Source organism: Ruditapes philippinarum, unplaced genomic scaffold, assembly GCF_026571515.1.
Source record: "Ruditapes philippinarum isolate M1 unplaced genomic scaffold, ASM2657151v2 ctg6108_1_1_1_1, whole genome shotgun sequence".
NCBI classification, from domain to species: Eukaryota; Metazoa; Mollusca; class Bivalvia; order Venerida; family Veneridae; genus Ruditapes; species Ruditapes philippinarum.
Window position 1 is genome coordinate 50,289 of NW_026864345.1, and position 12,773 is coordinate 63,061.

The 12,773-nt window shown below is 30.4% G+C and overlaps 1 protein-coding gene across 1 annotated transcript; it reads left to right on the forward strand.

Moving 5' to 3' along the window:
• Positions 1 to 829: 829 nt before the first annotated feature.
• On the forward strand, positions 830 to 11,626 carry LOC132725280 (proprotein convertase subtilisin/kexin type 4-like). The gene is made up of 14 exons (XM_060710377.1): positions 830 to 863; positions 1,441 to 1,539; positions 2,588 to 2,686; positions 3,128 to 3,265; positions 3,654 to 3,748; positions 4,219 to 4,307; positions 4,760 to 4,965; positions 5,293 to 5,484; positions 5,958 to 6,058; positions 6,469 to 6,575; positions 7,104 to 7,218; positions 8,185 to 8,368; positions 8,806 to 8,917; positions 9,310 to 11,626. The coding sequence occupies exons 4-14, from the start codon at positions 3,158 to 3,160 to the stop codon at positions 9,639 to 9,641; spliced, it is 1,641 nt and encodes a 546-aa protein (XP_060566360.1). The 5' UTR covers positions 830 to 863; positions 1,441 to 1,539; positions 2,588 to 2,686; positions 3,128 to 3,157; the 3' UTR covers positions 9,642 to 11,626.
• The last annotated feature ends 1,147 nt before the right edge of the window (positions 11,627 to 12,773 follow it).

Genomic DNA, 12,773 nt, shown 5'->3' on the forward strand with positions numbered 1-12,773 from the left:
GTACTGCTGTGTATAATAACCTTCTAACTAAAACTCTTTACTTCAACTTTACTTAAAATATATGTGTTTTATCATTTTATGAAACCGTGACTGAAGGATCAGCGACGATTTTTCCTGACATAAGCAGACATTACGGAATCATAAGGGTATGTCATCCTTTATAGTTAAATATTGACATGATTCTGTAGCCCTTTAAGCAAGAGAAACATATCTTATAATCTGCAGTATATGTAAAACCTGATTGTAAATAAAAATATGTCATGTGTCTGTCTTTAGTTAAAAATAGATTTGAAAAATGAATTGAAAAAAGTAATACTGGGGATCACTTCATTCAAAAGGAATATAGTTGTTCCATGTCAACATATACACTTACTTTTCCTTTCCTCTACAATATACACTTATCTTTCTCTAACACACCCTTCCCGACATATTTTTTTCTTCTATTACTTCAATTTTTACTGACATATATGCCCATACCTAATGTATGTTAAACCACCTTGATAGATTTATTTATATGGATACGATATTTAAAGATAAGTTATTTTATTCCCTATTGTCTCATTTTGTTTTACGCACATTGCCAAAGTTTTAAACTTCCTGATGCTATATTTAGAGCGAAACAAATAACAATTTAAAATATCCGACACGTAAGGTTCTATTTTTATAAAAAAGGAAAAATCTAGAAATGGAGACGATAACAATTTTGAAATTAATTTTCCTTTTGATTATATTCGTATATGTAAATGTGGGAGACATTAGTTATAAGCCAGACGTGAAACTTGTGCTAAAAGTAAAAAAGCCTGGAGATAATAAAGACTTACTGAAGAATTTATTGTTTTTTTAACGTGACGCAATTTGAGCAGGCAAGTTGTCTTTTTAAATAGAATTAGTTAAACAACATTGTCCTCTGACATTTATTTATACTCTCAGTGTGAATATTTTTTTGTTTCTTTGAGAACATTAATACATAGGTTTATATTTCGACCTTTTATATTTTAAGATAATAGAACAATATCAAATTACAATGTATTTGGGTTTATTACCTTTTATACACAAAAGTATATACACCCTTAATTGCGCAGCATTCTAAAAATAATTCTTCTTTTGTATAATCAACATAATAAAGTTGGTTTTTTTTTAATTGAAGCCTAGAAAACGTTTTTTTTATTCCCGTTTTATTTTGATAATTATAATAAAAAAAATCTTATGCTATCTGTAAATTTTGACATGATTGAAAACCTTTTATTAAAGAAGAACATCTAGTTCCAATTAACAACAGTCAATACAAATTTGAGGATAAAGTTATAACAATCTATAGTTACTTTTTGGCGACGATTTAGAAGAACAATAACAAAGACAACAGTCAAATTTGAATTTAACCGTAATCAAGCTGACGTAATCATTGAATTTAACCTTTATTGTGATTGTTCCTATTTATAGCTTACACCGTCGACGTATTTATTGAGTTACACAGGCTCTAGACGAAACGCCGCTTTACGAAAGACACTTAAACAGCTGAAAAGATTATACAATAACAAGGTATATATTAACATGAAAATAAAACGATTTGAATTTAACTGGCATTTCATTATGTTTGACTGATAATGGTTTAGGTTCCAGGAAAAATTCACGTTTTGAACGTGCGCTTTTGCTTATATTAATGCTACATGTTGAACAGAATTTCCCAAGGGGAATTGTAAAACTATTAGGTATATATACTCCATATAAAGACAAGGATATGAACTTCAAACAAACAACGAAATCCAATTTTCGTTTTCAGAAATGTTTGACTGCTAAAATTAGATAAATAAATAACAAAAATCTATCATAAACCCTATTAATGGCAGAGTAAACAAACACACAGGCACATGCACACACGCACGCGGGCACGGGCACGCACTAAACTTCAACTTCAGCTCAAAAAAAACCACAGGCCGTTGATGGAAATATAAACCATGCTTACATCAAGGTAAACTATGACTGAAGAACTCTCAATAGCATGCGCAGGCAAAAATAAGCATTCATAATAAACACTATAGTTATGCTTTTGCAAGTAAATCAATAAAAATAATATCCTTTTATTCCTTTTACACTGTACATGTTTTTCCTGTAGAAAAAGTCTATATATTAATTTTGTTTAACAAAGTAACAAATTATTTCATTGGTCACTGAGTTGTTAATTCAGCTACTGGATCACATTTAAATAAACTGACCAATCAGTTTAGTTTACAGTTTTTAAACATTCTAGGCAAGAGTTGTCAACAGAATAATTTGTTGTAGTCGGATATACAGTAAGTGAAAAAGAAGAAGAAGAATTTACCCTGTCACTTGATTTTAGTTTCATTTCTGTCTGCTCATGCTGTGAATATTTCTTTAGCTACAGTTTACATTGCTGCAGACCATTCTGTAACCTTCGGTTATTTTCGTGTTTGAGCTAGCCGCGTATTAAGTTTTATTTCACCAAATGTTGAGTTCCTACAATGGAAATAAATTTTAATGGTAAATTTATTTCATCAGATTTAAGTTTACAAGCCAAAATCTGTACTTGTTTATTTTCAATAAAGACACATTTATGCTTGTTTATCAGATTTTGAAGTTGGTGCCTGCAAGAGAATATGCTGATACTTTAAAGCCAGTGGCCACAGACAGAGAAGGTTACCAACGTGTAAAACCGCACGAAATTTATGTAAGACCAAGTTAACATAGTTGAAAGCACTGCAATTTAGCATTGACAGAACCATTTGTTTGAGCTTGATAAAAAAATCTAAAAAAGTGGGGGTTGTAAACGAATTAAAAAAGATTGATATTATTTTTGCTTTTGAACAATTTCTTTGAAATTAATGTTAAACATCTTTGTTTAACAATAAGAATACTTCAGATCCATTTGGTAGAACTCAACAGCTTTTCGCAAAATAATTGATAAATATTTTGCACCTTATATATGTCCATTTTTAGTTAAAAATTATAGCAAAGTTAAATAGTCATGCGTATTCTTTAAGAATAATTATTTAATCTTTATCGAAAAACAAGCAATATACAATGCATACCTGTTTAGATTTTGATCTACCTGTGGTTATATTTTTTGTATACATTTTCATGCTATATTTTCAATGAATCAACTTTTCAGACAAACCTTGTCTGTGGCCAATACTATGGAATGGGCGTTGAGAAAGCGTGGTCACGTGGGTTTACCGGAAGTGGAGTCACAATTGCAATAACAGATGTCGGAATAAACACCAATCTTCTTGATTTGAAACAAAATTTGGTAGCAAACTGTCACTTTTGTTCAAACTTTTTGTTTATTAGTGAACACTTTATCCATTCTCCTTTTTTTTGTTATTCGCTTATACCGATTTGCACTCACCTACCCCGCGCTTGCTTATCACATCACTTAAAAACTTTTTGCAGGTTTTGAGTATTGTCACCTTATGATTCTCTACAATTTATAATGGAACGTGATCTCAGTGTGTTCACTCCGTTGTATCCCTTTTTTATTTAAATAGTTGCCTTTGTTTTAATTTCTAATTTTTCATATATATCTTTATTTATTTTCAATTGCTCACGTTTCACCTTCAAATAATTTTGCACTTCTTTGTTATTTTCTCCTCTACGTTTTGTATGTTAAGTTTGTTTAAAAACGTTTTCTTTTTAAGAATGAAACCCTTAGTTTCAACTTTGTGGACAACAACCATAATGTAACTCCAGAATTTTTTTACAACATTGGTGAAAAAGCAGCTTTTTTAACAGAGTATGTACAAATTATCGTAATTCTATTTGATCAAAGCTATATGATTGGTTGTTTTTTACATTGAAATAATGTTACTATGTATGGCTCTATATTTCTAGCTTTAATCAGATCTATTACTTTGTGAATTGAAAATGAATAGTTATTGCCAAATGTATTTTTCTAAACTTTTGCCAGCCTTTAAAACAAATATAAGCACCGGCTTTTCATTTAATTTTAGACTATATCAAGCATCCTGTAGATTTTAGATCCATCCTTCCAAGTACTAGTTTTATATAAATAGACAAGCATGTTTAATAAATCTTCAATACAAATCTGTATCATTTAATGCAACTCTTTTATTTTTTTCAAAATCTTATACAACTCTTTTTAGTTATTTCAATTACATAGAAGTCCATTATTTAAGTAGATGTGATTAATATGTTATTGTTCGTTCGTGCTGCTGTTTTAACGTGGCTTTTGCATGATTTTAGTCATGGTAACAGGATGGCAAGTATTATAGGTGCTACTAAAGGTAATAATAGATGTAGCTCAGGAATAGCTTACAACGCTACCATTATAGGTAACTGATGTCTTCAATATACTCAAATATATATGAATACATGCACCGTGATATCGTAAAGCGCAATTTGTTGTTGTTTTTTTTTACTTTTTGCAATGATGTAAAAAGATTGTACAGTCAGTGTTGTACCACATATCTTCACAAAGTAGTTTTCAATCTCAATCACATGTTTGATCTTTTTGTTTATTTGATTAATTTGATTCATTTTTGATTAAGTCCATAACGAAATGGAAATTCAATATTATTCATTTCTGATTGTCAACACGTAAATTGATATAATTCAATCACGCGATTCAACTCAAATGGTCATGTTAAAATTGCTTCCGAGTTTTGTGTCATGCTTATCGGTCAATGACTTTTCTGTGATTACCGTATTGTTGTTACACTTATTAACATCAGACCTATTTTGAATATTTGTCCCACTGTATTGTTTTGTTCATACTTTTCGCTAGCACTGAAGATATTCAAGGTGATCCTTCTCGGGTCTACTTTCCTTGAACTAGAACCAAGGCACTGGTCACACTCAGACGTTATTTCAAGGGCGCTAAACTACAACCTTAACACTACTGACATATTTGCCAATGCATGGGCACCTGTTATGCCATTTGACAAACTTGATGTAGCAACAAAAGATGTGATAAGTCATGGGGCAACACACGTGAGTTTATAGACAAATCTTTCATAATTATGTCTTTGAAAACAATATCACAGGGATCCTATATTCTAGATATTATGCTTTTAACTTCTTGGCAGCTATCTCTTTACAACAACAGGATTGTCTAGGCATAAATTGAATGAAAATATTCATCAATGTTTGCAGTTCTTGAAACTGCTTGAAAGTTTTAGCCGACTATTATACCTTCCAATGCATGTATGAAAACTAAAGTTACCGTTTTAACTGAGTTCTCATTTCGGTTTTCAAAATTGCTCATCGTTATAAGTAATATCTTAAAATAAAGTACTTATAAATAGTCTTCATTTTAAGGGTCGTCACGGTCTAGGTACTATCCATGTTATGCCATCAGGTCCTACAGGAAGCGAGCTTTCAAACAATATTCACACAATCACAGTGTCCAGTGTCGGTAGAAATGGAATAATTATGGAATACGTTTATACAGACGCCAGTGTATTGACGTCTGGACTTGGTGAAGGAAATAATCTCACATCTTCCTCAATGGTAATAGTTTTATACTTCTACTGTAAAACTTGTAGTTGAAATGCCAGAAAGTTCATTTCGCATTAAGATATTTACTATGTCTCATTTTATTGATTTCAATGAATTCAATATTATCACTGAATAAAGGTTTAGTACAGTCGTATTTTTTGATAGGAAGCGAGCTTTCAAACAATATTCACACAATCACAGTGTCCAGTGTCGGTAGAAATGGAATAATTATGGAATACGTTTATACAGACGCCAGTGTATTGACGTCTGGACTTGGTGAAGGAAATAATCTCACATCTTCGTCAATGGTAATAGTTTTATACTTCTACTGTAAAACTTGTAGTTGAAATGCCAGAAAGTTCATTTCGCAATAAGATAACAACTATGTCTCATTTCATTGATTTCAATGAATTCAATATTATCACTGAATAAAGGTTTAGTACAGTCGTATTTTTTTGATACGTGTATACTTGTAAATACTTTAGGTTACTACAACTTTGGAAGACAGATGTATAACTGGGTTTAACGGGATCTCTGCTGCCACAGCCCAAATAGCGGGGATTATAGGACTGGGCCTCCAAGCTAAGTAAGAGTTACAATCCAATTCCTTAAAATAACAAAAAACATACTGGTAACATTATGTCAAAATTAAATACATAATGACCTGTTAACAAATGAAACTAGTCTGGTTACCTTATCAAATATTAATTCAGAAGATAAATAAAGAGTGTTTGAAAAGAATGATTAATTGTGTGCAAAATAACATATTACATGTCAAATAATCATATCCATTTTGGTGTGTAGAAAGTCAATGTCATCAACGTGGATTTCTTTTACTAAAAGTAAAACATTTAAAGTCCTCGTCACCTTCAGCAGCAATGTCCTAACAAAAAGTATGTTTTGAAATACATAAATATTGTAAATTGATTCATTAATTAAAAGAAAAAATTAATTTTGCCATTTGTTTAGATATAATGTACAGATATTTTTCTCCAGTAAAGAACTGTCATTAAGGGATATCCAACATCTTCTTGTTCAGTCTTCTGAACACAGACAGCTACGAGAGAGGATCGCATTTACAAGGAATGCAGCTGGAAGATACTGTAAGATTTTCTTTATGCTTACTTTCACATCAATATACATGTATAACAGTTGAATTGATTATGCTATTAGTGCTTGTTTGTTTTATACTACAGGCATTAAACAAAAACCCAGTGCATGAGATTTCATCACAGTCACATTTCTTTGACTGTCAAAGTTGCCTTAGACGGACAAAAATGGACCAACACGTACACCTTAAACCAAAATGCCTTGTGACTAGATACAAATGAGAGGGTCTTGTCTACAAACTATAATCTGTAGTCTACATTCGTTGATACACGAATTTCTTTCAAACTTTACATTTTGTTAATGTAATCTGAAATTGCATCTTGGTTCGATACAATTTGCGTTCATATTAATCAAAAGCATAGAGCATAGAAATATGAAATTTGTTAACTAGAATATTAAGATTATTTATTTATTTATGATGTTGGAACTGCAAAGCTGCCAGAAAAAAAAATAAATAAGCGGTAGTCAGCTGTCTTTCGTTGTACATATGTGTATTGTTTTTTATTCTATTATATCTATAGTTCACGGAGTGTTTGGTTTTGGTCTTATAAATGCCGATAAGTTTGTTAAAAAGGCACAAAAACACCGCCCAACACCTACAATGCGCAAGAAGAAGCTCAAGACGTACATAACCAGGTATGTCAAGAAAAACAATTTTTTTTTATTTGGAATATGATAGATTTTGCTGCAACGCTTTTTTTATTTGAACACAATTTATTATGGATTTATTGTGCATTTGTTCTGGTTTGATGAAAAAATATGCCACTCAAAAGGTTATAGCGCGTTGAAAGAGGAAATTGCAAAATAAGATGACCTTTTGCCATTATTACTTTTATTTTTGTAATTTACTTTGCATGAATGGTTAACACACGTGCCCCAAGGAAATTTTATGGAAATCAAATTATGGCGCAAGTTTGTTTTAAGCAGATTTAGTTTCTTCCTAAACATTTTTCACATCAGTCAATGTCTTGAAATGATTGTCAATTCAGCTCAACTTAAATATAAAAAAATCAGCATAATACCACTATTAGTAACGAAAGATCGATGGTTATTTCTTAGATTTAAATAGTCTAAGATTTAATGAGGACATGACTAGTACCGATTGTGACATGTTTAAGTAAAATCCATGCAAAGTCAAATGCAAGTAATAATAGACCAAAATAATCCTATAACCATTATATCTATAAAAAATTGAACCATAAAATTGCTCAACTTAGGTACAAAAGCTTAAAAACTTTAACTTTAATATTCTTGCAAATTTAATTGAGACAAATAAGAAGTCAAAAATATGCAAAACGATAATGAAAAAAATAGTCTGAATCAATTTGATAATCAATTTTGTGCCATTTTCAGCTGTTTCGATGTGAAACGTTTAAAGTCTTTAAATGTTTGGGTAATTTTTCGAAATAAAATAATTATTCAGGAAAAACTTGCAAATAAAGTATTGCTCAAGATATACATTGTACATCATATGGTATGGGCCGTATATCGAAAGTCTAAAAATGAGTCAGGCTTTTGATTCAGGCTTTAAATATTATATAAAAAGGTGTATGAAAGAGCTATAGTAAATGGACATTTTTTATCCTTTTTTTTTCTTTGCAGACCACACCAAACTCACACACAGACGTTTGAGTTTTGTTATGAATGCCAAGGGTTAGAATGTCCGACTATTTTAGAGTATGTTAAAGTTCAAATGGACCTTGAAGCAATATCAACTGAAATAAAAATAGCAATAGTATCGCCTGGTAAAACGACATCTGTTTTAATGGATTTTATACCTGAAATGGTAAGTTGTATGTAATTTCTATATGGATTTCGCTTTTGTTCAGTCAATTATTTAACTATATAATTACTTCTATGGCGAAACCTAAAACTTTAATAGTAACTCACACTTTTCGAAAAGTCAACAAAAAGAAACACACACACAAAATTACAAACCCCTAAAAAATCAAAATAAAAACAGCAGGAAAACCCGAACAACTCCCCATAAGAACACGTACCTGTAAACGATTTTTCTGTTCAGTTTGTTCCCTCCTTCCCATTTATATAGTATGGTATTGTTATTTACGCGTTCGTAAGAAATGTAAGTAAAATAATTATGATAAATAAAGTAATGTATGATATTTTCAGACATAATACTCCTTATTGATTTGGCTTTAAACTGCTTAAAACTTGTACGAAAATAACTATACTTTAATTTTGTTGCGATAAATTTTGTTAAAGGGCAAGTCAGTATATGTATATGTACAGAAACTACGACTGTTATCCTGTCATTTCTGGGATGAGGAACCACTTGGTACTTGGCTGTTGCATGTCCAGGACAAACACTCAGCAAGTATGTTATCTTATATTAAAGAAGAATATTCTTTGATTTCTTTTTCAAACACATTGATCACAATCAAAATGAATGAATTATTGAATACTGTAAATGAATGAATTTGTGATCATGTCGCTAAAGTGATAAGCATGACAATAAAACTTAATTCTGCATTGGCATTTTACAATATCTTGTGAGAAAACTGCCGAAAAAAACTCGAATCACCTTATAAAACAATTCAATATTGAACAACATTGTGCATTTATCCAAAAGTAATGGTGATATGCATTTCATCGTTTTTTATAAGATATTAATTTATCATATGATATTAAGATTTTGGAATATTGTTATAGCTCAAAGACCTCTAGCTATTAATTTCCTTACTCTTATTACGTGTTTTTTTCCAACAGGTAACATCAAAGTAAAAAATTTATCGCTTAAATTTTACGGAACCACTGATTCAACTTTTTCTAAGCACCGGCAGCATTATGGAAATGTTTGCAGCGCAAACAACAGCACGAAAAGCAACACAAACGACAGTACGAAAAACAATATTGTTACAACCTCCTCAACAAAAGTCCCGACAACAAAATTGAAAGAGCATGAAAAGGAGGCAAAAAACATGGAAAGAAATGTTAAATGGTATATTTACAAAGCAGTTCCGGCAGTTATAACCCTGACAGGGTTAATATTAATAATACAATTAAAGTACAAAACTTTTTTAAAGTACATACAACATTAAACGGTACATTCGGTCGAGTTTTAATCCGTGTCAATGAAAACGAAAGTTGAAAATGCGGTATCTTTTTACGGAAAGCCGATATTTGGAGTTAGTTATAAAAGTGTAATTTGTCTGTACTTTTAACTAAATTGGGATTAAGAAACGAGTTCCTTATAAGCGATAATTCCTTATAACCGTGTTCGCTATAACCGTATATTTTTATATTTAATAACAAAATAAATTGTTCCTTATAACCGGAAGTTCGCTATAACCGTGTTCGCTATAAGTGAAGTTTACTGTATAACGTTTTTCATGATGTTTGTCCTAAAATGCGAAATATCTAGTCTTCGGGAAATGATATGGATTCCAGAGCAAACTTCATGTAGAAATTATGTAAAAAAAAACTAATAATCATCATGGGCCGATTAATAATATCTGTCATATGTTGCAGTTCAGATCGGAATACTCATCCCGAGGGACCCTGCCCATTGGGCGCTAACGAGGCTATATACAACGGCGAAGTGCCGTCATCCTATTCTAAAATGACGTCATTTTAACGCGGTTCATTCATAAAATGCCTAAAATGACATTGTTGTATGGCACGGGACTCATCTGGCAGCCCCCATGCCAGATGCAATTTCCGGCATGGGTAAAACTCATGGAAACGCCAGTCTGCTATACAACTTAAGAGTACGGAAAGGAAAATGTAACTGTCAGAATAATCATACAGTTTCACTTTACAAAGAGTTAATGTTTTCCTACAGCGAGACACTGAAACGTATCAAATTTCAATGTAAACTGTATTAAACTCTCTATACATTTAAAGGTCAAAATCGGTTCAACAGAAAATATTTGAGTTTTGAGAGAGATTTTACGTATAGGTTAGTGTTTAATGATACATATTAACAAAAATAATTGGTCAAGACTGCCGCAGGCAGGCGACCAATTATTTTTGTTAATATGTATTATTAAACATTAACCTATTTAATGATCAACATTATTTTTTTCAACCAAAAAACAAGGCATTTCTCTAAAACACCGATAGCTCCGCCCTTTCGCTCTACAAGATGTCTACACCTTGTCAAGTTTCTAACATGTCACATTTATATAAGCTAAAAAAAATGGCCCTTTTAACATATAATTAGGCACATGTTTTACTGCAATATCACAGAATGTATACCTTTATCTACAGTACCTATATCATGTTTCTATAAAAAATCTGGGAAAAAAATCTGAGAAAAATACATTAGAGATCATTAATTGATACACTAACATTTAAAATTTCTATTGATTTGCTCATTTGAAAAACAGTTGATTTTTTTTATTTTTCTGTGTGTCAATTTAAGTTTACAGGTGGGGTCCATTTAAAATGAGTTTTCTAGCCAAAAATATAAACATTGTTTTCTAATATCAAGGATTGCTAATGCAGTTCATTCCTATCGACTGAAAGAAAATAATGTTTTGGTTACTTTTTCTAGAAAATATAAAGTTAAAAAACAGTCAGCAATTTATAACAGACATTTTTCTTAGAGTTAAAAGGATATAAAAAGTTAGTATGTAATCATTTATCTCTGCGTGCGCCACATGTATTATCTATGTAATAAATTAATTGATTGTATCCTCACATTTAGAAACACCTGACCTCGCTTAATTTTTTTACGTTGGCATTGTTTTGCTAATCTATAGATATTTTACAATTCAGAGTCTAACTCCTCCCTAATATAATGCATTATTGAAATTTGTTAGACTGGTTAGACAACAGATTTAGTATATTTTATTTAGTTAGTACACATTAACCAAAGTTAGACTTAGCAGAAATTTGAAAAATACTTCAATGTGATTGGACAAAAAATAATGTTGATTATTAAATTAGTTTAGGAGAGACACGCTGATAGTGTGTAACGTTTATTTTTTAAAATTGGTTAATGTACTTAACAGAGAAAAAAGTATTACTCGATTTTACATGATAATGGGGCTTTAAAGAGATTATATATACATGTAAATATATTGTGCTAACTTTTTTTTCATGAGATTATAAAAATTTACAAATAAAAAAAATATTTCAGCTTTTTGTTTTGGTTCTTCTTTAAACCGTTCTTTTGTTTTGTTTCCTCATGAAACAAAAAGAAGTACCCAATATTATTTTTTCGGCTTTTTGTTTTCGTTAACTGTCTCGAATACGAGTGGTGTTCAAATATGAAAGCAACTAGGCTAATATCTCGCTTTAAACCATTTTTGCACTTTGTGCAAGTAGCACAAAGATGGTTATTGTAAGCTCTCAATTGAAGGGGTCAATTCACTAATACTATACTAATGTTATTAATAAAAAAACCGTTTAAACCCAAAGTTGTATGTTTTACACAATTTCTAACCTTTTTATTTAAAGAAAAGTTATATTTATCAAATGTGCTTATGCATAAACAGTTCTAAATTCTTTGAAGTAAGGACCTTTGTGACTTTGAAATAATTGCATTCAGTTTTTAGGCTTAAAATTTACATATCTTTCAACTTTTCAATCAACTAAAAGGTTATCATATAACTCTTCATCGTTTTGCAAATTAATATTAAGCTTAAAAAACTTAAAAAGGCGTATCAAACAAATCATCAACTGTATAGTTGCATTTGTTACACATTTTTTAGTTGATAAATTATTGAATATTTGATTGATTGATTAACTAATTGATTAATTGACTGACTATAGGAAACAAAAACAATATGAACTTTTAAACATATATTCTTCATAGAAAGAAACAAAACGTTAACATTCAAACCAGTTCAAATATAAAGGTTAAGAATAAAAGATTTTTTTCTCAATAATTTAGAATATATATTTCATGTGCTAACAGCAAGCATGGATAACTCTAAAAACATTGCATATAGGAACTGTAACAAACAAATTTTCATTAGACTGCATTTAAATAACCAAAGATACAAATATTATAAAATGCTTAAGCTTTAGCTGTATAGTTTCAATATCTCAGAAAATGGATACATTCTATTAATTCGAAAAATCAAACAAAAGGTACCAAAACATGCCTTTGTCGCTAAAATGTAAAATATTTATACAATTAATAATAACATTCTAAATCATCCTAAATGCTCGACTTTAAACATTTCCTCTTAAACAATAAATTTCATTGTGTTATGGATGTA